Source organism: Anser anser, assembly GCF_964211835.1.
Source record: "Anser anser genome assembly, chromosome: 30".
NCBI lineage: Eukaryota > Metazoa > Chordata > Aves > Anseriformes > Anatidae > Anser > Anser anser.
Window position 1 is genome coordinate 6,617 of NC_139751.1, and position 24,972 is coordinate 31,588.

The 24,972-nt window shown below is 52.8% G+C and overlaps 3 protein-coding genes across 3 annotated transcripts; all 3 read left to right on the top strand.

Moving 5' to 3' along the window:
• The first annotated feature begins 569 nt into the window (after positions 1–569).
• On the top strand, positions 570–6,407 carry LOC310887956 (keratin, type II cytoskeletal 4-like). The gene is made up of 9 exons (XM_083814220.1): positions 570–1,270; positions 1,668–1,882; positions 2,964–3,024; positions 3,408–3,503; positions 3,599–3,763; positions 3,935–4,060; positions 4,301–4,521; positions 4,697–4,731; positions 4,838–6,407. The coding sequence occupies exons 1-9, from the start codon at positions 728–730 to the stop codon at positions 5,131–5,133; spliced, it is 1,758 nt and encodes a 585-aa protein (XP_083670346.1). The 5' UTR covers positions 570–727; the 3' UTR covers positions 5,134–6,407.
• A 3,128-nt stretch (positions 6,408–9,535) lies between these two features.
• LOC310887957 (keratin, type II cytoskeletal cochleal-like) lies at positions 9,536–14,900 on the top strand. The gene is made up of 9 exons (XM_083814221.1): positions 9,536–10,279; positions 10,951–11,165; positions 11,405–11,465; positions 11,713–11,808; positions 11,973–12,137; positions 12,598–12,723; positions 12,909–13,129; positions 13,572–13,606; positions 13,707–14,900. The coding sequence occupies exons 1-9, from the start codon at positions 9,644–9,646 to the stop codon at positions 14,084–14,086; spliced, it is 1,935 nt and encodes a 644-aa protein (XP_083670347.1). The 5' UTR covers positions 9,536–9,643; the 3' UTR covers positions 14,087–14,900.
• A 3,762-nt stretch (positions 14,901–18,662) lies between these two features.
• LOC310887960 (keratin, type II cytoskeletal 6C-like) lies at positions 18,663–23,547 on the top strand. Its single transcript, XM_083814235.1, has 9 exons — positions 18,663–19,399; positions 20,191–20,405; positions 20,599–20,659; positions 20,817–20,912; positions 21,077–21,241; positions 21,360–21,485; positions 21,712–21,932; positions 22,246–22,280; positions 22,381–23,547. The coding sequence occupies exons 1-9, from the start codon at positions 18,782–18,784 to the stop codon at positions 22,731–22,733; spliced, it is 1,890 nt and encodes a 629-aa protein (XP_083670361.1). The 5' UTR covers positions 18,663–18,781; the 3' UTR covers positions 22,734–23,547.
• The last annotated feature ends 1,425 nt before the right edge of the window (positions 23,548–24,972 follow it).

The following is a 24,972-nucleotide window of genomic DNA, read 5'->3' on the forward strand; positions in this document are numbered from 1 at the left end:
AGCTGCTCTGCGGACCCCTCGTGTCCCTCCGGGCTCAATTCACCGCACTCGGGGTGATGTGACATGCCTTTAAAGCCTCCTAAAAGGTCTTCTGTACTGACACCAGGCTCGTTTGGTAACTCTGCCAAGGACTAATGCTCCCCAGGCTCCCTCCCTCGTTGTGAAACAGTTTTGGACAAACCAAGACAAAGCTCCCCGAGCAGAAAGTTGAACCGGAGTGCATCTGGGGCTGTGATTGGGAAACCAGGTTTTTGTTGGAATTCAGTGAACCTAGCACCTGCCATGAGGCTCAGAATGAATGATTTAGCTAAAGCAAGGGTCCCCCTTGAGGGTGTAACATGTCAAATAATTTGTAGTGCTTTGTCACTGCCATGAGAGCTATAGAAAGGCCCGTGATGAGTTGACAGCTCCAGCTAAGGGAATTTGAATGGGGGATGCGTTTCCAACACCAACAATAGCTTTGTTTTATTTTCTTAGCTATCTAGGGAGTGTTTTGAGGCAGGTCACGGTGATGGCAGAGAGGAGAGGGGAAGGCATGGTTCCAAGCACACCTAAAACGATTAATAGAGTAAAACCCAACTTCTCCACTCCCCTGACACCCAGCCAACTCCCTCAGCGCATAAAAAGGGGAATCGAGGCACGGTGCGGCAGGACAGACCTTCTTGTGCTTCGCAGCCCTCCGGACGCAGTTCTCCTCTCTCAGCACCTTCGCTCTCAACCCGCCGCTATGTCTCGCCAGTCGTGTGGCCTCAACAAGGGCTTCAGCTCCAGCTCTGCTTGCCTGGGAGGAGGGAGGAACAAAGTCTCCTTCAGCTCGGTGGCCCGAGGAGGATGCCGGGGCTCTGCCGGCAACGCCGGCGGCTTCAGCAGCAGAAGCCTCTATAGCCTGGGAGGGAGCAAAAGTACCTCTCTGGGAGGATTTGGTGGAGCTGGGGCCTGCAGAGGCTTTGGGGCTGGAGGCCAAGGAGGCTTTGGTTATGGTCTTGGTGCTGGGGCAGGATTCGGTGGCGGCTTTGGCGGTGGGGCCGGGATCGGCTTCGGCGGAGGCCTCGGTGGTGGTTTTGGTGGCTTTGGCGGAGGGTTTGACGGCGGGATGGGGGGGCAAGGCTTCCCCGCCTGCCCTCCGGGCGGCATCAGGGAGGTGACCATCAACCAGAGCCTGCTGGCCCCCCTCAACCTGGAAATCGACCCCGAGATCCAGAAGGTGCGAACGCAGGAGCGGGAGGAGCTGAAGACCCTCAACAACAAGTTTGCCTCCTTCATCGACAAGGTGAGCGCGGCACCGGGCTGGGCCCAGATGTGGTTGGGGCACCTCCCCATGCCCCTTGTGATGGCCACGGGGTGGCTACATGGCCACCAGAGAGCCTGGAGAAATGGGCTCTCCAGGCGGGCTGGAGAAGTGACTTCTGCAAGGGGCAGGGGACATTGGGTTTCTCTGTGAGATGGGAGAGGAGAGGCCATCCGCCAGTGCCCGCTCAGCCCAGAGCTGCTGGGATGGGTTTTCCCATTGCCTATGGGACCCTGGGCAGGCTGGGAGCACTTTGAGGAGGAGAGAACATGTGGAAGGGCTGAACTCATTATATGCAGGTGATGGGAACAAAAAATGAATAGAAAGGTGCTTTTGGGAATGGTCTGACCTTCTTCCCCCCACCCCTGTGCTCGGTTAGGTGCGGTTCCTGGAGCAGCAGAACAAGGTCCTGGAGACCAAGTGGAAGCTCCTGCAGGAGCAGAGCCCGAGCACGGGCGGCCGGAGCCTCGACCCCTACTTCGAAGCCTACATCAGCGGGCTGCGCCAGCAGCTGGATGGGCTCTCGAGCGAAAAGCACCAGCTGGAGCTGGAGCTGAAGAGTTTCCAGGACATGGTGGAGGAGTTCAAGACCAAGTACGTTGCTGGCAGTGCGGGCGTGGTGGCACCTCCTGGGTTTTCTTTTTGGCAAAGCTCGGGCTGAACGGGTTCACGTCCTGGATTCGCTTGTGGCTGTGTCCAAGCTGGGGCTGCTTTCTCACAGGGCTGATTATTTTCCACCAGCTGCACAAGGCTGCGTGCAGAGCTGGTCAAAACTCCAGACTTTTGCCATTCCTCTTTTTTTTTTTTTTTTTTGCGTAGTGGCAAAAAAAAATCAAAATGAAAACTACCTTTGAACAGACAGAAAATTCAAGCAACCACAGGAATGAACTATGTTCCACTTGTTTTGGTGATTAAATAATGTAAAATGCTATGAGGAAGTTGCCACCAGCTGTGAGTTTTGACAGCAGGGGCCAATTTTTCAAGGTGTGTCTTGGTGCGTATTGTCTGAGCTGCAGCTGTCACCGAGGCAGGATCTTCTGCTGTTTGTCTTCCCCACTTAAGAATCTGTGACATTATGATTTAATGAACCAATTAGACCAGTTGCTAAATTGCAGCGTGATTTCCTCATGGATTTCCTCATGGACTCCTTAGTTAGATCTTCCTTCGGAAATATGAAGTGGAGGGAAGGATTATTTTCCCAGTATTATTTACGGGATTAATTTCTCTGGTTGGAAAAGCAAGAATGAAGCCTGGAGAAATGTCTGTGCTGAAAGACTTGCAAAAACCTGGGGGAAAGGAAGCTGGGGGCTCTCCAGGAGCACCCAGATCCCTCCTCTGCTGAAGCTGAGGGCCAGAAACTGGCTGCGTTTTGGAGATGCTCTCTGTGCTCTGCAGCAATTGCCCGCTGAGCAAGGGGCCAGATTCAGCCCTGGCTGGAGGCTGGGGGGTCTGGGAGGTCCTGCAGGGTCCTGGAGGTGCTGCAGGGACCAGCAGGGCGTGGGACAGGAGGCGATGGGGTGCCCGGGGTAGCTCACGGGGAGGCCGCACCGCTGCTGCCTTCCCCCGCAGGATGAATTTTGCTGCGTGTTGCTCTGAGGCCAGTGGCCTTTGGCTGCCAGCAGCGGAGGCAGAGCCAAAGCAAGCAGAGAGATTCGATCTCCCTCATAATCAACAGGTACGAGGAGGAAATCAACAAAAGGACAACTGCAGAGAACGACTTCGTGCTCCTGAAGAAGGTAAAGTGCTGGGCTGCTTACAGCAGGAGGATAAAGCACTTGCAAAGGCGAGGGCAGATTTTAATTGAGCTTGTGCCTCATTAAGAAAAGGGGAGTTGAAGCCTGGAGAACCTTAGGGGCAAAGGATGAGGAAGCTGGGAGCTGCTGCTGCTGGCCAAACCTGCAGCACAATAACCAAATTATTGCCTTTGTCGGCATTTTCTGAGCACTTTGTTATGTTTAAATTTAATGCAATGCCCCGTGTGCTCGGAGGCTGTCTCAGCCCACCCGTGCGGGTTGGTGTCTGCGTTAGCACAGAGTGGGGCCCTGAGATGTGCGTACAACCGGGGGCTGGGGCTCGGCTGCCTGGGGCAGAAAGCTTCCACCCCCCCTTTCTGCTGCAGGACGTGGATGCCGTCTACATGACCAAGGTGGAGCTTCAGGCGAAGCTGGACTCCCTGGCGGATGAGGTCAACTTCATGAGGAGCCTCTACGAAGCGGTAAGGGGTCCCAGGGGCACGGCGGGGCAGAGAGGGGCCACAGCACTCGAAGAAGGTCATGGCGGGGCTGAACCTGGTGCTGGTGCGGGTTGCAGGAGCTGTCCCAGATGCAGAAGACTGTGTCCGACACCTCCGTGGTCCTGTCCATGGACAACAACCGCAGCCTGGACCTGGACAGCATCATCGCGGAGGTCAAGGCACAGTACGAGGAGATCGCCAACAGAAGCCGGGTGGAGGCCGAGACCTGGTACCAGAGCAAGGTGCGGGCTCCACACGGGGCTGGGGCTGGTGGGACTGGGAAAGCTGGTGGGACTGGGGAGGCTGGGGCCGTGCTGGGAGCTGTGGAATCAGCCTGAGCAGGGTCTGCCATGGGGCGGTGTGGAGAGCCCGGTCGTGCTGCACTTCACGTGCTCCTCTGGCTTCTGTACCAGTACGAAGAGCTGCAGGTCACAGCAGGAAAGCACGGAGACAGCCTGAAAGACACAAAGGCTGAGATATCTGAGCTCAACCGCATGATCCAGAGGATACGGGCTGAGATTGAGAGCGTGAAGAAGCAGGTAAGGCTTGCATTTTGGGGAAATGGGTAACTGGTAGCCGGTAACTGGTAACTGGGTAACTGGTAATGGATCCTGGTAAGTTCCTTCAGAGCTCTGCTACACCCCACACTCTGGTCAGAGGCTGCTGTGTTTGGAGCAGCTGAGCCCAGGAGGTGCGGGCACGGAGCGCGGTGTGCCCAGGGACCACGGGTGCTGCGTGCCTCCTGCCCCAGTCCTCGCATCCTTGGCTCTGCCCCGCAGTGTGAAACTGTGCAGAGCTCCATCGCGGACGCCGAGCAGCGTGGGGAGCTGGCCATCAAGGATGCCAAAGCCAAGCTGACCGAGCTGGAGGCGGCCCTGAAGAAAGCCAAGGCAGACCTGGCCCAGCAGCTGCGTGAGTACCAGGAGCTGATGAACGTCAAGCTGGCCCTGGACATCGAGATCGCGACCTACAGGAAGCTGCTGGAGGGCGAGGAGTGCAGGTGGGTGCAGGTCCAACCGAGCTCGACTGCATCCTGCTGGGTCCATGGGGAGGACGCAGCACTCTGCATCCCCTCTGCTAAAATATGAGCAGTGCTGCAGTGCACTACGCTCCTACGGACCCTGACGGACCGAGCCTGGCTGCGTGGCGCTGATATCCATCTCTTTTCCTTGCAGGATGTCTGGAGAGTGCCAGAGCTCCGTGAGCATCTGTAAGTACCACTCCCTGCTCCGATGGAGCACGGGGGGCCGTGGGGTGTGCTCCAGTGCTTTCGGCCCCGTTGGAGGTAACCCCACGCGTCCTGCTTGTCTCTGCAGCCGTGGTGGGTGGCAGCAGCTCTGTAGGAGGCGGATACGGCGGCAGCGGAGTCTACCTCGGAGGAGGAGGAGGAGGAATGGGATTCGGTGCTGGAAGTGGGAGAGGCAGCTGTAACACAGGCGGTGCTAGCTTCTGCTACAGCTTAGGAGGGGGCGGATTTGGTGCCGGGGGAGGATTTGGCTCCGGAGGGGCAGGGTTCTGCTCTGGAGGGGCAGGGTCCAACTCCGTCGTGGTGGGGTCTGGCAGCATCCTGAAGAAAAACAGCAGCTCCATGTCTGGGTGCCGGCGGGTCTAGGAGAGCGAGCTAACCCCCCTCCCCAGCACCCAAAGGAGAAAGGCAGCAAACCCCACCATGACCACTGCCACCCCTCTGCCGCAGAGGCACGGGCCATCCCCCCGTTTGGACCAGACCCCGTCCTCCTTCAGAAACTGCATGGGAAAGTGATGCTCAGCTACGTGCACCAGCTGGGACTGCTGACAAGCTCAGCAGTGGGCTCGAGGCGGTCTCACTTCCCCGGTCCTCGCCTTGGGATGCTGCTGGGCTGCTGACTGTGGGGCCAGGGGCTGCCATTTGAAAGCCCCCCCCACCCCCCCCCCCCCCGAAAAGCTACAGCAGTGGTGATGCTGAGGCTGCATGGTCCCAGGAAAGGCTCCAAGATCTAGCACCTGCAAAACCCGCAGGAGGGCTTGGTGTCCCTCAGGGTCCTGTCCTGCACCCCGACGTGGCACAGCTGCAGCCTGCGCTGATCACCAGCCCAGGCTCGAGCCCTAGACCAAGAATTTCCCGGCTGGTCCCAGCCAAAGAGACGTCCTCGCCTGTTGCAGTTTTGTTTTCCTAACCAAGGTACCGGCAGTTTCACCAGTGTCCTTCAGAAGCAATTGTAAAATGTTCGGTTTCATTCGGGCTTTCCCTTTTTGTTGCAATCGTGGGAATGTTGGCGCTTGTTTGCTTAAGCCTTTTTCCTTTGGCATGTGCCATACCCTAATAAACACTAGAGGCAGTAAACTTGTGTGGTTTTCTGTTCTGACCGGGGAGTTTCGTGTCCTAACAGGCCTCCTCTTTGCGGAGATCTGGAAGCATTGCCTGGCTTTCCCTTGCCCTTTGCAGGTGGCACTGGAAGGCCCCGCAGAGGCAGCCGGGTTGGAGCCAGCTCTGGGGCCAGCCTGCAACTCGGCGCTGTAACCCTCCCCTCCTCGGGGCACCAGAGGCAATCAGCCCCGTTCGAGCAGAGCAGATCAGGCCCTGGGGCTGGCATCCAGCCGGTGTTTGGAGCCCCTGTCCTTCCCCGTGCCGTCGGTGGGCGCCTCGTGGTGCTCCCTCTCCACTCCGCTCATGCGCCAGCAGGGCTGGAGCCGGGCTTTGGCACAACGCTGTGCCCAGCCTCCGGTGCCCACCATGCTCTGGCCTTTCAGCCCACCCTAGTCATCTGTGGCTGCTTTTGAGGTGTCTGCCACAGGGGCCTTGGAAACATGGCAGGCGCGAGTGCTCAGCCCCCTCTCAGGCAATAACCCTGCACAGAAGTAAAGTATTTCTGGGGAGCTGTAAACTTAGAGCCGAAAACTCCCAGTGTGGCTTCACCTCTTGCTCAGGAGACCTTGAGTCACGTCCCTGGTCAACCGCAGCCTTGCTCGGGGCTGTGAGTGAGTCACTTTCAGCTCAGCCCGTGCTCCGCTCCCTGCTTGCAGGTGCTGGAGCACTGGCGCAGCAGTGGCTGCTGCGTGTCACAACTCTGCCAGCCGAGGCATGTAACTGCTTGGCCGGGGACATGCTTTGGGCAAAGGTAAATGCGTTGGTAAGTTGTAAAGGGACCCGAGATGGCACTGAATGAAGACAGCAACTTCCCTCGGAGTCAACCAAAGCTAGCTGTGCTGTGTGAGCGCCTCCAGCCCATGCCTCCTGATGGGAGGGCTGCCCCACGCAGAAACAAATGGCTGCTGGATGTGCACAAAGGCTTTACTTAAAACAAACACCAAAAAGCACTTTTCTTTTGTTCCTCCGATTGCAGCAGCAATTAAGGGAGGATTCTCCAGGGCTGGACTGAGATGTGACAGAGTTTCTGCCTTTTGTTGGAGCACTGAGAACTTCACCTGACCCGAAAGAAGTTTTGTTTAATTTCATTGTGATTGCCCTCCATGTTCAAAGTCCCTTCTAGAGCACGCTTGCACAGTGAAGATGCCTAGATGTCAAGTGCTTTATCGGAAGCATGGGAATTAACGCTCTGCTTAGCTTCTCCTCCAGAACTTCTGGTCTGAGCTGACGGCATCTCCCAAGCTCAGTGCGCTCTGGCAGCTCCCCGCTGAGCCTTTTGCCCCAGGCGTCTCCCTCATTCCTGCCCCTTCGTTGTCCTCCAGCAGGGAGGACGTGGTTGGAGGCCATGAGGGCCCAGGCTGCCTGTTGCGTTTGGACGTATGATGCTGCTGAGCCCCAAATCCCTGCCTGATTTCCCAAACTTGGCTGCAGACACGGCAGTGACTCAACGAACGCGTTATCTAAACACGTGCACTTGGGACAGGAGCATTGTGCTGACTTAGCGCATCTCCTGCCGAGCGCGGCTGGGAATGTGAAACCTCCTGAGCCCGTCGTCCTGCCTACAGGAAAGAAAGAAAGCCACGCAACTGTGGATTTGGTAATCCGGAGGGGGGGCGAGGGAAGAAATAAGTCACTTGCTAGATGTGTGTGCATGCGCACAGCGTTGCCTGCACTGCGACGCCCCAAGCCCACAGCACCCGCCTGAACCCTGCGGTGTGGCAGACGGTGGCGGGACGGCAGATAAATCAAAAGTGAAGTGCACTCACTGCCCGAGTCAGTACTGCCAGGTCTCACCTGCTATTTGTCCAATTTTTTTGTCCCAAAATTTGGAGAGAGACCAGTGAGCCACACGGGACGTCCCCAGGACACACACTAGGGTCTGCGTGCACCACAGGGCACAGCCACCAAAGCCCCATCGCCCCCACGGTCTCACGGGGTTCTGGCTCTGTATTTTTCAGCTGGCTCCTTTCCCTGACCCCTGCCCGTGAATGCGGTGCTGGTGCTGGGGTGGGATGAGCAGCCCCTGGGGCACGGTCGTGCGTTTCGGTGGTGCTGCCAGTTTAACTGCACATTAAGTGCTGCCTGGGTGCCTGAGGCGCTTTTGGAAATAGGAGCCTGGGTGATATTTTCGGAGGTATTTAAACTTCTGAAGATACCAGGAGTTGCTCGTGTGGATTTTCAGGAAGCACTTAATTGCCTGTGTCCTATGGGAACTTCTGAGAGTCTCGTCAGACGGCACAGTTAGATGCCTAAATAACCATAAAGAGGTTTGGGCTTCAATAGTGCCTAGGCAGCCTTAAAAATGTGGCGCTCTTGTTCTCCTGCTGTCAGGGATTGCTGAAAACTAATAAAGAAGATGAGCTGCTCAGTAAGAATTTTTAAATACGGGCAGTAGGTGTTATTTGGAAGCCAGGTTTCTGCAGGACAACAGGATGAATGCATGATGGTTCACAGTCTTACTATGGCAAGTTTAGCTTGTAAGCTGATTCCTTCTCAGTAACGATACCAGAACCAGAGCATTTTGATAAACTTCTAACTTTCTAAAACCCAGTGACTGCTTTCAAATAAGTGAAAAATGGATACCTACTTGAGGTCTTGAAGGAGGGCTCAACACAGCTTACAAGTGTGTCTGTCTGCCAAAAATATATTTGCATATAAATGCAGAAGTGAGCCAGGTAGCTGAAAAGCATGCATTTCCTCAAGTGAAAGTCCTTGTGCTCTCTGTTCTCCATTTTTATATGCCTCTACAAACAAGTTGAGCTCTTCAGCATCCTCTGCCTAGCTAATTGCATTTAAGTGTTTATGGTGTGTGTTACGTGGGCAGCAGGACTTTGCATGCCTTCTTCTCTCTGCCTGTTCTCAGGGCTGGTCGCCCGCCTGTCCGCACTACAGTGGCTGAGCTCCTGATGTGTTCCCTGGCTCTTCTCATGGTCAGTCCCTTCCCGAAACCCTCAGGAAATCCCCAAGGGATTTCCCATCTGTGATGGTCGTGGCACTTCGCCACTGTTGCAGAGACCTTCTTGGCATGAAGACACAGGGGCTCATGTTCAATGAGTTTGGTCCAAAAATGAAAGAATTTCCAGCACCAGCCATTGCCACGGCATCTCTTCTCTGGTAAGGTTTCATTTATCGAAAAGATACAAAGCCTCATCAAAATGCAATTTGCTGAGCCCTGGCTCTGGGTTGAGAAACTACTTCTCTAAGCCAAATGCAATTTTCCATGTAAAAAGAAGGCTAAGGGCGTAACATAGGTGTGTTTTGGGAATTGTGTAAGCCATGCTACAATTTGGCATGAGCCACAGTGCTTGCCTGCCATAGGGCTTTGGAGTGGAAGATCAAAATAGAGATAAACATAAGCAGGGAAACAACCACAATGGATGAAAGGTGAAAAAAAGACTAGTCTAACATAGGGAGACTGTTACCGTGCCACAGAAGTACAAGACTTCTTAGTCATTGAGTGCTACCCTTTGGTAGACATGGTTGCATCTTTGTTAATTTTCTTCTGCACTATAGGGCGTGTTTCTGGGTAGGGTCAATGTTTGGCAAATTGAAGATGAAAATCTGTAAACCACGCCAAGCTGATGAAGACAGTAACTGTCTCCTCCTTCACGCCCATGCAAACCCAGCCCACCTCCAGAAACAGATAAAAGAGAGCATCTGCTGCCCTCGAGTCAGAGGGACTTACCTCCCTTCTCTTTGCACTCACCTCCTTGCAGCCCAACCCCATTGATCTTTCTTCTCTTCTTGACTTTGACACCACTTGGAAGAAGCAGCCATGTCTCGGCAGTCTGTCTGCAGAAGCTTTGGAGGAGGGAGTAGAAGGGGCTACAGCTCTTGCTCTGCCATCGGTGGTGGCTTTGGAGGAGGTGGCGGAAGAAGCAGGAGCAGCTACAGCTCATTCTCTATGTCCAGGGGATACGGAGGTGGTGGACGTTGTGGAGGGTTTGGCAGCAGGAGCCTCCACAACATGGGTGGCAGCGGAAGGATTGCCATGGGAGGATGCTACGGTGGCGGAGGCTATGGAGGCAGAATGGGTGGCTTCGGTGGAGGCTATGGAGGAGGACTAGGCAGCTACGGAGGAGGAATGGGTGGCTTTGGAGGAATGGGTGGTGGAGGAATGGGCGGTGGTGGAATGGGCGGTGGAGGAATGGGCGGCTTTGGTGGAGGCATGGGTGGTTATGGTGGAGGAATGGGTGGCGGAGGAATGGGTGGCTTTGGTGGCCCAGGCTTTGGCATGCACGGCTTTGGTGGCCCTGGCAGAGGCGGCCCTGGCATCCAGCCGGTGCAGGTTGACTCAAGTCTCCTGCAGCCAGTCCATGTTGAGATTGACCCCCAGATCCAGCAAGTCAAAAACCAGGAGAAGGAGCAGATCAAGACTCTTAACAATCAGTTTGCTTCCTTCATTGACAAGGTGAGAGGGTGGGATTGTGACTAATAAGGGTCAACTTTTGGAGGAGCTGTCAAGTTCTGCAGAAATTTTCTCCTTTTTGAGCTAAGCATCAGTAGGCTGAGAAACTTGAGAAGAGCCTTGCTCTTAAGTACTGCTAGGGAAAAGATGAGAATCTCTCTTCCACATGAGATCAAAGCTATATCTTCAGGGCTTTACTCCAGCCTGTTGCACCAGGTTCAGCTAATAGGTTATTCCTGCAAACAGGATAAACGCCTCCAAACATTTTCTGGTTTCATGCACAAATTTTCACTTCTGCACCTTTTCCTTTCCAAATACCTTCCAGTTTATATATTCACCAATGTAGTTTTTTTTTTCTTTTTTCTTTTTTTTCCAAGTATCCAGGGTTTTAGTTTAGACTAGAAATCTAAACTTTGTAGGGTACCTGCCGTGGGAGAGTATTGCAGCTAGTGCTACATTTAAAAGCTCCTTTGATTTGAATATGACTTAGAACTTTCCTCCCTTTCTTGACCTCACAATGTAGTCAAAAACGGAGCTTTTAAACAAAATGTTAGCTAGCTCTCGTGTCATCATGCCAAGAAGAACTGGTGCCCTTTTCACAAAGTGGACAGGGTGCCCTGTCTGCTGCTGCTGCTCCACATCTGACGGTGGATGCTCCATGTGTTGGCTTTCAGGTGCGCTTCCTGGAGCAACAGAACAAGGTGCTCTCCACCAAGTGGGAGCTCCTACAGCAGCAAGGGCCCTCAGGGCCGAGGAAGAACCTGGATGTCCTCTTTGAGAATTACATCCAGAACCTGAAAAGGCAGCTGGACTCGATGCTGGCACAGAGGGGGCAGCTGGAATCAGAGCTGCAGAACATGCAGCAGTACGTTGAGGATTACAAAACCAAGTAAGTGCAGTGCCGGAGTAACACAGAAAGCAGCTCAAGCAGCTGACAGCGATGGTAATCTTTATTTCACAGATCATCTTTCTTTACATGTGCACTTTTTATGGCAATTATGGACAAAGTTAGGTCAATTTAAATATTTATTCTGTTTGTATGTGTGTGTGTGTATGTGTTTGTTTTGTTTAGCATTGCCTTAGGCAGGAAAATTCAGGAAACTCAGCTTATATTTTTACTCTCCATAGGTATGAGGAAGAGATCAACAGGCGCACAGCAGCCGAGAATGAGTTTGTGGTGCTCAAGAAGGTGAGTCACAGGCACTACAAAATGATTGCTCAAATATCAGGCTTTGTCTGTGCTTTGAGGGGATTCCCTCTTGGATCAGAAAACCAACGAAGATTGTAGGATCTGAGGGCGGCTCTTGGAAGCCTCTTACTTTTTCTTGCATGGCTGAACGGCACTGTCACAGCTGTTGCCTTCAGCACTGACCAACTTCTGTGGTCCTGAAGGATTTCCAAGAGAAAATGAAACCACTCTGTGATCTCTCCTGCAGGATGTGGACACTGCCTACATGACCAAAGTGGAGCTGGAAGCCAAGGTGGGAGCTCTGACCGACGAGATCAACTTCCTGAGGTGCATCTACGAGGAGGTAAGAGCCTGCCTGAGCTGCAGTGAGGTGTGGGGTGACTCCAGGCACCGAGGGCAGGCGGGGTGCCCGTGGGGCCTGGGAGAATCGCTGGGGCTGCCGGAACGGCTGCTCTGCGCTGCCCTCCTCTCCTGCCACGCCAAGGCTGACTCCTGTGCTGGTTGCAGGAGCTGGCTCAGATGCAGACGATCAGCCGGGACTTGTCTGTGGTGGTGTCGATGGACAACAACCGCCACTTGGACCTGGACAGCATCATCGAGGAGGTCAGGCGCCAGTACGAGCAGATCGCTCAGAGCAGCAGAGCTGAAGCTGAGGCTTGGTACCAGAGCCAGGTGAGCTGGGAAGCACTTGAAGGAGCTGGGGTGGTGGTTTGAGTTTGCAGATGAATTGTGACAAAGTGACAGATGTCTTTAAGCTAACAGTGCTGGAAGAAGTCTCAAAAGGAAGGGTGTTGCAGCCGAGGGGTCTGGCTCCCTCTTTCCAACAAGTCCAGAATCTCACTCTAGCACATTGTCTTAATAAACAACATCCATTAGCTGGAAACTACCAGGACAGAGTAGCTAACAGAAACCAAAGGACACTTGTTTGTCTAAGATCTTTCTCCAAAGTCAGAAATGTAGGAAACAATGATAATTGTGTCTTAGAACCATCTTTCACATGGAGCTGGGCATCTGCCTTCTAGGGACCACTGTGATGGGTGCTCTTAGCAGCATGTGAGCTAGGGAAGTTGACAATCTAGTCTAGGCATCAGGAATGTTTCACTGAAGGGCTGCTTTGTCTCCCTGCCATCAGTACGAACAGCTGCAGAGCACTGCTGGAATGCACGGGGACAGCCTGCGCAACACCAAGATCGAGATCCAGGAGCTGACCAGGAACATCCAGAGGCTGCGGGCTGAAATTGAGAACGTGAAGAAGCAGGTAGGGGTTGTTTGGTGTCTCGCTGGATACCGTCTGGGTCACAAATTGTATTGTGTGGGGCAAAAACATTTTCTTCAACTATTGCTGTTGCCTTCATGGTGTTGCCTTTTTTTCTCCACTTGGAGCCTGGGGGCAGATGTAGGTGACAAAATATGACCTGAGAATTTGCTCTTCTTCTTGATCAGAACCAGCAGCTGCAGGCAGCTATTGCTGAGGCCGAGGAGCGGGGTGAGATGGCTCTGAAGGATGCCAGGTTGAAACTGGAGGAGCTGGAAAGTGCCCTGAGCAAAGACAAGGAGGAGCTGGCTCGCCTGTTGAAGGAGTACCAGGAGCTGCTGAACATCAAGATTGCCCTGGATGTGGAGATTGCCATGTACAGGAAGCTGCTGGAGGGAGAGGAGAACAGGTAAAACATTCCACCTCCATTCCAGGGGGATGTTACAACCTGAGCTGGACCCCATTAGATTTGATGTCACAGTGTAAGCTCAAAGCAGCTTTTCGGATTAAAATGGGTAGATATGTCTATTTGTACTCTGCATTACATTTCGGGTTCTCAGGATTGTCAGTTGACAATCCTGGTGATATAAACACCATTTTGATTCTAACACATGCAAATTTCATAATGAACCTGAAGTTTGGAAGAACCTCATTGCAAGGAGGGATTATCACTATCTTCCCTACCCAAATATTTTAGTGATACTGGGGTTCCCCATAGGGTTGAAATGGAAAAAATCAGCCAAAAAATAAAAAAGCACTTACGCCTATGGTTACATAATGAAAATTAACTTCTCAGTATATAAGATGTCTCTTTTGTTAGGCTACTAAAATTTACTATTTTCCTTTTTCAGGCTTTGCAATGACGGCATGTCCAACGTGAATGTCTGTAAGTATCCTCAGGTGTTTCCTTGTGGAGTAGCAGTGGGCTGTGTATTTTGGAGAGGCAACCTGCCACGGCCCATGCATAACCTGTGCTTGTCTTCCAGCTGTAGTAGGCAGGACCACCATCTCTGGAGGCCGGGGAGGCATGGGAGGAGGCTTCGGCGGCAGCGGCATGGGAGGAGGCTTTGGCGGCAGCAGCATGGGAGGAGGCTTTGGCGGCAGCGGCATGGGAGGAGGCTTCGGCGGCAGCGGCATGGGAGGAGGAATGGGAGGAGGTGTATGTGGAGTAGGAGGAGGCTTTGGAGGTGGAAGCTCTGGAGGCAGCTGTGGCATGGGAGGAGGAATGTACAGTGGAGGCTTCTCCTCTGGAAGTGGAAGGATGTGCGTGTCTGGAGGTGGCAACTTCAGCTCCGGTGGGGGATCCTCCTCCGTCCGGAGATGTGTCACAACCACCTCCGTCAAGTCTTCAGGAGTAAGGTTCTGAGCCCTGAAGCCAGATCGAGAAACAAAAGAAGCTTCTCCTCCCCTCTCCTGGCAGCAGCCCAGCCTCCTTAAATCCGACTCCGGTATCCCGCAAGGAAACGAACTGTGTCCCTCTTGGCCCACCACGTACCTGCTGCTCCTCCGGGCTCCTTTGCAGGAAGGGAGCCTCGTGGCCGTGCCACGCTGCTCGCTAGCCCCATGCCCAGCGATGAATAACTGAGCAAAGAAAAGTCTCTCATGCGGATACCCAGTGCGGAGAGCTGATTTAAAGGAGGGAAATGCTCTGCCTTTCTTGCTGCCTTGTACATTTCTGGCTGCCTTGTGGCAAACGTGTATAAAAACACTCTCTGTGCCTATTCCGTCAGGTTGCTTCCTAGATGGCCGTATCCCCGGGGTGCTTCTGCATGCAGTACATCCTGCTGCTTCCATTCACTTGTGCTGCGGGGCATGGCAGGCAGGGGCAAGTGGACTCCTCCCTTGGCAGAGCCGGGGAGCGAGCAGCCTCTCTGCAGGCAACCAGAGGGACAAATCGTCCCGGGGCGAAGCACCTGGGCAGCTTTAGGTGCCCGTTGTCCCCTGCTAGACGCAGGAGCGCTCTCTCGAGCTGTGGCTTCGGGCTCCACTTGCCCTTGCTCCATGGTACCTGCTGACACCTCCTGCCCGCGTGGACTCTTTGCAAAGAGAACCAAGCTTGCTTTTCTGTGCTAGGCCCGCTGTGACATGGAACCAGATGTACTGTGCCCCCCTCCTTTCCTTTCTGTGTGTGATATGTCCTTGGGATGTTGCCATTCTCAATAAATTGCAGAGAACATTCATGGTGTCTGCTCGTCACTGCTTTAGAAGTCTCTTCTCCGTAGGATTGCTACCGGGGAAGCGACATGGTGGGAACCTGGGTTGTGCTCAGCACGTCATGGCCGTGCCGTGAGGGCCTGGCACGTGTCCAGGTGTGGGGGACTCTGCCCTGCGCTGCTGTGGCCTCACCTTGAGCACTGGGCGCAGGTGCCACAGTATGAGAGGGCCCTAAAACTATCAGGAAGCCTCCAAAGGAGGGCGATAAAGAAGGTGAAGGGTCTGGAGGGGAGGGTGTGTGAGGAATGGCTGAGGTCCCTGGGTTTGTTTGGCCCAGAGCAGAGCAGGCTGAGGGAAGGCCTCCTCTTCTCCAGGCTAAACAACCCCAGCAGCTCCCCATAAAGCTTGAGTTCCAGACAATCCTTATGGGTCTCTTCCAACTCAGGATATGCGATATCTCTTGATATCTTGATAAAAGTCTCATGACTTTTCTTTGAAAACTTGAGCCCACACATAGGGTGCTCTGATCAAATGTTATGCAGGCAGACAGCTCAGACAAAAGCATTTTTCTAGTATTCATGGCTCAGCCATGGTAACAACCAAGGGATTTGAAGGACTCTCTCACAGCATCCCCTTTGGATCTCCCCACAGACCAGTAGGCCACTGTGTTGAGGAGGGTAGCAGTGGTCTTGAGGGGGGAGGCCACCTCTCCAGCTGCCTGGGATCATGGATATGGACACTGGCCAAGCAGCTGGCCTGAGGTCTACAAGGCGGCGGTGGCCAGGCAGGCTGCACAGCTTGGTGGCCTGCAGGAACCAAGGGATAATCCTGCCGACTCATGGCCATCACGTCCTCACTGGCTGAAAAGTCAGCCGAACCTTTTAGTGCCTCGTCTCTGCATTGAGAGTGAGTGGGAGAGATTTGGTGTGGTGCGAGGGGGAGGCCGGGGAGCAGGAGGTGGGCAGAATGCTGATGTTTTTGATCTGCACTGTGCTTCAGTGCCTCCACCGCAAGAAGAGATCAAAGAGCCAGAAACCACTTTCAGTAGTGTTTTGGGAGTCCCACAGCAATCTGCTGTGAGCGGCCAGTGTCCCTGTAGCAGGTCAGGAGGGTTCAACCTCGGGAGAGAGCCACTCGAGACAATGGGGAATGGTTAGAGGGGTCTCAGAAGAGGGCCTTGTGCTCCCTCTGGGGAGCAGCAGAGCAGCGGTAGAGCTGGCAAAGGTGGCCTTGTTTGGCACCCAAGTGAGAGGATGGAACGGCAACGCCTCTGAGGAGCTGAGCCTCTGCCAAGAGCATTTTGGGTTTGGCCTGGGGCAGAGTCAACTGCTTTGGTGCTTAATTGGAGCGCTCGGTTTCCTTTCAGCCTTAGCATGGGAACACAGCATTGTGGGCATTGCTGTGAGGAGTGATGGTGGCATTCTTGTCTATGCCACCGCTTGAGTTTCATGCCAGAATGTCTTTGCTGTGCATGGGCTGAACGTGCAGCTTGGCTTGGTCCACAGCCTGGCACTGCATCTACTTTTTCTGCAGAGTTTACGTTTTGCCTGGTGTTGATGATTTTGCTGCATATAATTTCTTGTGTAAGAGATCAGAAGGGATTGCTGGAGCCCAGGCTGCCTATCGAGTTTCACCTGGAGGAGGCTGATGCGACTCCAGGTCTGGAATAATCTACACATCTTGTCTGAAGACGTCAGAGTGACTCAATCTGGGCGTCTTATCTGTATGTGCTGAATGTGGTCAGCATCCAGGCATTCGGCTGACTTGACATATTTTGCCCCTGGTTGTGGAGCCGCCATGTGGGATGTTACAAGCACCTTGTGCTGCCTACTGAGAAAAGCATCTCCCGTGTGTGTGGTAATCTGGAGGAAGGTCATGAGAAGATATGACCTGTTTTTTCCTGACAGAAAATTGAGCTACCTTACGTTTCTCTGGAACTGCACCCAATGGACAGGAGTAATGGATTGCAGCATGAGGTGGAGGGCTTAATTATCTGTCCTGGAATAATGACCAAGGAATTAGATCCTTCTTTTGAAAGAGGTGTCCCTTCTCTGCTGCGTGGATGGCTGCCAATCCTACAGCGGCAGCTTGTGGCTGAGCCAGGCTGCAGCCATCTGGATAGCCCTTGGCCAAGTATTCCTTGAGTCCCTCAAGGGTAACGTTCTCCACGCTGCTATGCCCTCCTGCATGAAGAGGCTGCGGAGCCAAGCATCCTCCTTCTCGGTGGCATTCAGTGGCATTTATGGTTTGGATTCCTCTAGCTATTCTGTGAGCCAGTTTTCCTAGGGCTTTCAAGTGTCTGTGGCTGAAGGCTGATACCTTGTGATATTTTCAAACAATGCTTCATTGCGCAAGTCTTATGGGACATCATGAATGTAAATTTAATTCTTAGATCTTTTGAATAACCTTAAATTCATGTTCATTATTGTTTTAAATCTTTTAAAGGTCTGTAATGTTTATTTTCACTTCTTATTTTTAGATTACTTGTGCTGGCTACATACTAGAGGAAATGTAAACATTTAGTGCTTTATTTCACACATTAACTGAAATGCATATTTGATTTCTTATTTCCAGGCTGATAATGCCTACAGAAAGCTTTTTAAATGGTATTCACACAACTCTGCCCCCTTGTAACCAGCACCTGTAATCTAGGTTCTTCAGGATACTGTGCATCAGTATCATTTTATATTTTATGCCCTAACCTGGATCTTTATGCAATATTACTTCAAATTTCTTTCACATGCAATTCAGGAATTGACATCTTTATTTCAAAGACATCCTACAGAATAAATTTCTTACCTTTCCCAATGGAAAAATTGAAAATAAGAGTATATACTATGCCTTAGAAGTTGAAGTAGTTCCATTTCTTAACATTTTTCCACTTGAGTTGTCTCATCTTTGCACATAAGCAGGTAAAGAAGAGGTCAGCAGCATTCCTCTAAGCAGCAGGAACCCCTCACTGTCTCAAATTATTCGTCTGTCTTTCCACTTCTGTGGTGCTTTTCTCTTTCCCCAGTCATCATCGCTGCAGCAGCTGCTGAAGTGTCCCTCCCTCTGTTCTTCCCCAGGCAGTCATTCCCCATCGCCGCCCAAAGAGCGCAGGGAAGGAGCGTGGCGATTCACTCTGTGTTCTTCTCTCTGCTCCAGCCTTGTCCCAGTTGGTTTTAGCAGATCTGAGGAGATACGGTTGGAGGAAATTTAATCCGCAGGGAGAAGACACTCCCATCCAAAGTGACACCACGCACACTCCACAGAGATGTAATTCCTTCCTAGCAGGAGAATATGCTGAGTCTCTTCAAACTTTGGTGCCATGAATTCCCATTGAAGATTGGGAAACTTCTAAAATGCCAAAGGCAATTTCACATATAAAAAGGAGATTTAGGGTGTGTTTAAGGAATTGTGAAAGCTATATTATAGGTTGTATTTCATCAAAAGTTCTCCTTTCAGTGAAGCTTTGATTGGAAAGATCTATATCTGGAATTGTTCGGAGCCATTAAAGAAGGTTGGGAATCCAACGAGGGGCTGCAGAAAAGTGCATTATCGTGCAAGGTGGTTTCCAACATGTCATAAAATTATGAGAGGCCACTTAGTCACTGAGACCTGTTTCGATGTTCTTGTGCTTTTATTCACTTCTATATTGCAGGGTGTGTTTCTAGGCAGGCCCAAATATGGTAAAGCTACACTGAGAAGCTGTCAACAACACCATGCTGATGAAAATAATAAATTGGTTTCCACCTTCACACCCAAGCCGCTCCAGCCCACCTCCAGAAGCGGATAAAAGGGAGTGCCTGGAGTCGTGGAGCCAGAGAAGACTGCGCGCACTTCTCTCTGCATTCATTCCTCAGCAGCACAGCTCTGTTGTTCTATCTGCCCATCTTGACTTTGACACCACTTGGAAGAAGCAGCCATGTCTCGGCAGTCTGTCTGCAGAAGCTTTGGAGGAGGGAGTAGAAGGGGCTACAGCTCTTGCTCTGCCATCGGTGGTGGCTTTGGAGGAGGCAGCAGGAACAGAATCAGCTACAGCTCATATTCCTCAGCCAGGGGATTTGGAGGTGGTGGACAGTGTGGAGGGTTTGGCAGCAGGAGCCTCCATAACATGGGTGGCAGCAGAAGAATTGCCATAGGTGGATGCTACGGTGGCGGAGGCTATGGAGGCAGAATGGGTGGCTTCGGTGGAGGCTATGGAGGAGGAATGGGTGGCTTTGGCGGAGGAATGAGTTGTGGAGGAATGGGTGGCTTTGGTGGAGGAATGGGCGGTGGTGGAATGGGCGGTGGAGGAATGGGTGGCTTTGGTGGAGGAATGGGTGGTGGAGGAATGGGCGGCTTTGGTGGAGGAATGGGTGGCCCAGGAATGGGCGGCTTTGGTGGTCCCGGCTTCCCTGGAGGCATCCAGCCAGTGCAGGTTGACTCAAGTCTCCTACGGCCAGTCCATGTTGAGATTGACCCCCAGATCCAGCAGGTCAAAAACCAGGAGAAGGAGCAGATCAAGACTCTTAACAATCAGTTTGCCTCCTTCATTGACAAGGTGAGAACTTAGGACCGTCCTTGTGTGGACGTGGGCTTTTTGAACAACTTTCCCATGGTGTGGAAAGGGAATTTTTTTCTTACCAAGTTTGATGGTACGTTTGATAGTACTTGATAAAGTTGCAAGAATGATGCCATTGCAGCAAGTTGTAATTAAGGTCTTATTAAGTAATACTGAACAATAGACAAGATTTTCATGCTAATGGAAGATTAAAGACAGTATCATCAGGACATTCTATAGATTCTCTTGTCCAGTAATTTCTTCTGCTTAATTTATAGTGATTCAGGGTAAACTCATCATCATGTACTTAGCTGTTCTAAGAGTTCTCATTACTGTAATTCAATTCGATGAAGCTTTTTTTTCAAGGAACTCATCCTTTTAACGTATGAGTGTTAAATACCATTCAAGTGAACTTGGATTAATATAATTACAAATAGAAACCAAAGACAGAATCACTTGTACAAGAATATACCAGCAGTTAGATGAATCAGTAATTGCTTTCTTGACTTCACAATTGCTGAGATGACAGTAATGTCCAAACCGGATGTCTTGGAGAGAGTGCAACTTATTTTCCAATTGGCAGCAACTATTTATCCCAAAGTGAGAACTTCAGAAAGGCTCACAATTTAAAAATGCCTGTGAAACATCAGGCACTTTAGAAGCTTGGAGCTTTGAGTTGGCCACAGTTCATTTGAGAAATGATTCTGTTGGCCTCCCAAAGAAGCGGGAGGTTTGAGGAGTGTGCTGCCTCCCAGGATGCGTAACTTACACAAGCTTCCGTGGGCTTTCAGGTGCGCTTCCTGGAGCAACAGAACAAGGTGCTCTCCACCAAGTGGGAGCTCCTGCAGCAGCAAGGGCCCTCAGGGCCGAGGAAGAACCTGGATGTCCTCTTTGAGAATTACATCCAGAACCTGAGGAGGAGGCTCGAGTCTCTAGTGGGACAGAGGGGAGAGCTGGAGTCGGAACTGCAGAACATGCGGCAATACGTCGAGGAGTACAAAACCAAGTAAGTGCCGAGACAGAGTGAGGAGGAAGGAAGCAGCAAGGCAGGAGAGCAGGGCCAGCCTGTGGGTGCCTGCAGTGTCTTCCCTCTGCTTGGGAGCCCTCCAGAAGGGGATCGGAGGGTTCTGCGCAAGGAAGGGGGGGTTCTGCTGGTTGAGCATTGCAGGAGCCTCAGCTTGCCTTGTCTCCTTCCACAGGTATGAAGAAGAAATCAACAGGCGCACAGCTGCTGAGAACGAGTTTGTGGTGCTGAAGAAGGTGAGTGCCAGAGGCAGGAGAAGGGCGGTGAGCTGGAGGCAGGAGGCTGTCAGGAGGCAGCACTGGGACAGGCAGCTGCCAGTAGCAGGCCCTGGCTGCCAGCGGCCCCTGGGCAATGGGGAGAGGCTGGTGCCCATCTGCATGATCTCTCCTGCAGGATGTGGACTGTGCCTACATGACCAAAGTGGAGCTGGAAGCCAAGGTGGGAGCTCTGACCGACGAGATCAACTTCCTGAGGTGCATCTACGAGGAGGTAAGAGCCTGCCCGAGCTGCAGTGAGGTGTGGGGTGACTCCAGGCACCGAGGGCAGGCGGGGTGCCCGTGGGGCCTGGGAGAATCGCTGGGGCTGCCGGAACGGCTGCTCTGCGCTGCCCTCCTCTCCTGCCACGCCGAGGCTGACTCCTGTGCTGGTTGCAGGAGCTGGCTCAGATGCAGACGATCAGCCGGGACTTGTCTGTGGTGGTGTCGATGGACAACAACCGCCACTTGGACCTGGACAGCATCATCGAGGAGGTCAGGCGCCAGTACGAGCAGATCGCTCAGAACAGCCGGGCTGAAGCTGAGGCTTGGTACCAGAGCCGGGTGAGTTGGCAAGAGCCAAGGCAGCTGGGGCAGTCTCTGCCCCTCCATGGAGCACGGGGGATGGCTCAGTGCTTGTGAGGTTGTCTCATTGATGGGTTGTTTGTCTCGGTGCTGTCAGTATGAAGAGCTGCAGAGCACTGCTGGCAGGCACGGGGACAGCCTGCGCAACACCAAGATCGAGATCCAGGAGCTGACCAGGAATGTCCAGAGGCTGCGGGCTGAAATTGAGAGCGTGAAGAAGCAGGTGGGTGTTGCTGAGCGTCTCCTTGGGTTCTGCCATCAGTCTGGGTTGTGGGTGAGCTGGCTGGTGTGCTCAGGGCTGCAGGAGGGAAGTGCAGCCACTGAAATGCAGCATCTGTGGAGGAGACTGCTTGCTCCTCCACAGTTTGTGCCCTCCAGTTTGCCTTTTGGGCTACTAGGGTGGAGGGTGTGCAGAAGGGGACTGAGGAAGTGCTCTTGTCCTTGCTCAGAACCAGCAGCTGCAGGCAGCTATTGCTGAGGCTGAGGAGCGGGGTGAGATGGCTCTGAAGGATGCCAGGAGGAAACTGGAGGAGCTGGAATGTGCCCTGAGCAAAGACAAGGAGGAGCTGGCTCGCCTGTTGAAGGAGTACCAGGAGCTGCTGAACATCAAGATTGCCCTGGATGTGGAGATTGCCATGTACAGGAAGCTGCTGGAGGGAGAGGAGAACAGGTACCATTCTTTCTTTGTGTCTATTTGACTGAACCATTCTTGATAGAGTATTCTATGTGTGGGTCGGGTCTTCTCATAACCCACTGGAGATTAAAGTCATATTTTAAACATGCTTTAATTCTTAGCCCTAATCAGAAATGTTTTGCATATTTCTTATAAGAAGTTTTACTTTAGTGTTGCTTATTTATGTTAAGAAATAATTGGGAAAATCAAAAAGAATTTGGAAAATACATACAGTAAATAAAAAAGGAAATCCTCAGCTGAAGAAGCTTGCACTTCCAGTAAGACTAACTGGTACTGTTTCCTTTTTCAGGCTTTGCAATGACGGCATGTCCAACGTGAATGTCTGTAAGTATCCTCAGGTGTTTCCTTGTGGAGTAGCAGTGGGCTGTGTATTTTGGAGAGGCAACCTGCCACGGCCCATGCATAACCTGTGCTTGTCTTCCAGCTGTGGTAGGCAGGACCACCATCTCTGGAGGCCGAGGAGGCATGGGAGGAGGCTTCGGCGGCAGCGGCATGGGAGGAGGCTTTGGCGGCAGCGGCATGGGAGGAGGCTTCGGCGGCAGCGGCATGGGAGGAGGAATGGGAGGAGGTGTATGTGGAGTAGGAGGAGGCTTTGGAGGTGGAAGCTCTGGAGGCAGCTGTGGCATGGGAGGAGGAATGTACAGCGGAGGCTTCTCCTCTGGAAGTGGAAGGATGTGCGTGTCTGGAGGTGGCAACTTCAGCTCCGGTGGGGGATCCTCCTCCGTCCGGAGATGTGTCACAACCACCTCCGTCAAGTCTTCAGGAGTAAGGTTCTGAGCCCTGAAGCCAGATCGAGAAACAAAAGAAGCTTCTCCTCCCCTCTCCTGGCAGCAGCCCAGCCTCCTTAAATCCGACTCCGGTATCCCGCAAGGAAACGAACTGTGTCCCTCTTGGCCCACCACGTACCTGCTGCTCCTCCGGGCTCCTTTGCAGGAAGGGAGCCTCGTGGCCGTGCCACGCTGCTCGCTAGCCCCATGCCCAGCGATGAATAACTGAGCAAAGAAAAGTCTCTCATGCGGATACCCAGTGCGGAGAGCTGATTTAAAGGAGGGAAATGCTCTGCCTTTCTTGCTGCCTTGTACATTTCTGGCTGCCTTGTGGCAAACGTGTATAAAAACACTCTCTGTGCCTATTCCGTCAGGTTGCTTCCTAGATGGCCGTATCCCCGGGGTGCTTCTGCATGCAGTACATCCTGCTGCTTCCATTCACTTGTGCTGCGGGGCATGGCAGGCAGGGGCAAGTGGACTCCTCCCTTGGCAGAGCCGGGGAGCGAGCAGCCTCTCTGCAGGCAACCAGAGGGACAAATCGTCCCGGGGCGAAGCACCTGGGCAGCTTTAGGTGCCCGTTGTCCCCTGCTAGACGCAGGAGCGCTCTCTCGAGCTGTGGCTTCGGGCTCCACTTGCCCTTGCTCCATGGTACCTGCTGACACCTCCTGCCCGCGTGGACTCTTTGCAAAGAGAACCAAGCTTGCTTTTCTGTGCTAGGCCCGCTGTGACATGGAACCAGATGTACTGTGCCCCCCTCCTTTCCTTTCTGTGTGTGATATGTCCTTGGGATGTTGCCATTCTCAATAAATTGCAGAGAACATTCATGGTGTCTGCTCGTCACTGCTTTAGAAGTCTCTTCTCCGTAGGATTGCTACCGGGGAAGCGACATGGTGGGAACCTGGGTTGTGCTCAGCACGTCATGGCCGTGCCGTGAGGGCCTGGCACGTGTCCAGGTGTGGGGGACTCTGCCCTGCGCTGCTGTGGCCTCACCTTGAGCACTGGGCGCAGGTGCCACAGTATGAGAGGGCCCTAAAACTATCAGGAAGCCTCCAAAGGAGGGCGATAAAGAAGGTGAAGGGTCTGGAGGGGAGGGTGTGTGAGGAATGGCTGAGGTCCCTGGGTTTGTTTGGCCCAGAGCAGAGCAGGCTGAGGGGAGGCCTCATGGCGGCCTGCAGCTCCCTCACAAGGGGAGCTGAGGGGCAGGTGCTGAGCTCTGCTCCCTGGGGACAGCGACAGGACCCGAGGGAATGGTGTGGAGCTGGGACAGGGGAGGGTCAGGCTGGGTGTTAGGGAAAGGTTCTGCACCCAGAGGTGGTCGGGCACTGGGATGAGCTCCCCAGGGACGGCACCGAGCTGCAGGAGTTCAGGAAGCGTTTGGAGAATGCTCTCAGACATAGGATCTGATGTTTGGGTGCTCTTGTGTGGAACCAGGAATTAGACTAAATTATCCTTGTGGTTCTCTTGCAGCTTGGGATATTCTATGCTATCTCTGGATATATATTGATAAAAGCTTATTGACTTTTATCAGTCGTAGCATTGCCTGAAAATGCAAGTCCACAGCTACCATGGAGGGGGGTTTGGAAGCTCAATTCAGAAACCATGCAGTAAATGGGAACAGGCAGGAGCACTGTTCCTTGTAGCCTGATAATGGAGGAGTGCAGGAGGCTGGAAAGGTTTGGTTAGATCCTGATGTAGCCTCATCCTGTGAATCATGTACTGTCAACTCCACAGTGCAGGTGCGCAACAACAGGCTAGCCCTTGCCTGTTGGGTTCAGCAAACTAAGGCACTCGGTACCCTGCTAGCCACGTCACAGGTCACCCATGTTCTGCTGATATACAAACTGAGACTGACCTAGAAAGGGAGTTTATTTGTCTCTTTGATGTCAGATTCTCGGAGGATGTACAAAAGAAGCCATACTCAGGGTATGCTGAAATCAGGAACAGAAAATTATGGGCTTTGTGCAGCAACACTGGCTGAGCATAATGGCTAAACCAGTGGAGATTCAAACACATTGACACATGATGGAAACAGGCAGCGGCAGGGAGGAGCAGACATCAGATCAGTCTGTTGTTGAGACTTCATTTGAGTTTCCTGCCTTGGAGTGGACTTTGCTAAGTGGCAGAGGAACATGTCAATGGTAGAAGACTCGTGGTCAGAGGGGGGAGGCCACCTCTCCAGCTGCCTGGGATCATGGGTATGGACACTGGCCAAGCAGCTGGCCTGAGGTCTACAAGGCGGCGGTGGCCAG

Bases quoted from the DNA above. Each gene is read 5' to 3' on its own strand.
- LOC310887960 (XM_083814235.1), top strand. From the start codon at position 18,782: ATGTCTCGGCAGTCTGTCTGCAGAAGCTTTGGAGGAGGGAGTAGAAGG. The intron at 20,913-21,076 runs GTAAGAGCCTGC...TGCTGGTTGCAG, and splicing joins TGAGGTGCATCTACGAGGAG to GAGCTGGCTCAGATGCAGAC. The intron at 22,281-22,380 runs GTAAGTATCCTC...CTTGTCTTCCAG, and splicing joins CATGTCCAACGTGAATGTCT to CTGTGGTAGGCAGGACCACC.
- LOC310887956 (XM_083814220.1), top strand. From the start codon at position 728: ATGTCTCGCCAGTCGTGTGGCCTCAACAAGGGCTTCAGCTCCAGCTCT. The intron at 3,764-3,934 runs GTGCGGGCTCCA...CTTCTGTACCAG, and splicing joins AGACCTGGTACCAGAGCAAG to TACGAAGAGCTGCAGGTCAC. The intron at 4,732-4,837 runs GTAAGTACCACT...TTGTCTCTGCAG, and splicing joins CCAGAGCTCCGTGAGCATCT to CCGTGGTGGGTGGCAGCAGC.
- LOC310887957 (XM_083814221.1), top strand. From the start codon at position 9,644: ATGTCTCGGCAGTCTGTCTGCAGAAGCTTTGGAGGAGGGAGTAGAAGG. The intron at 12,724-12,908 runs GTAGGGGTTGTT...CTTCTTGATCAG, and splicing joins TTGAGAACGTGAAGAAGCAG to AACCAGCAGCTGCAGGCAGC. The intron at 13,130-13,571 runs GTAAAACATTCC...TTCCTTTTTCAG, and splicing joins CTGGAGGGAGAGGAGAACAG to GCTTTGCAATGACGGCATGT.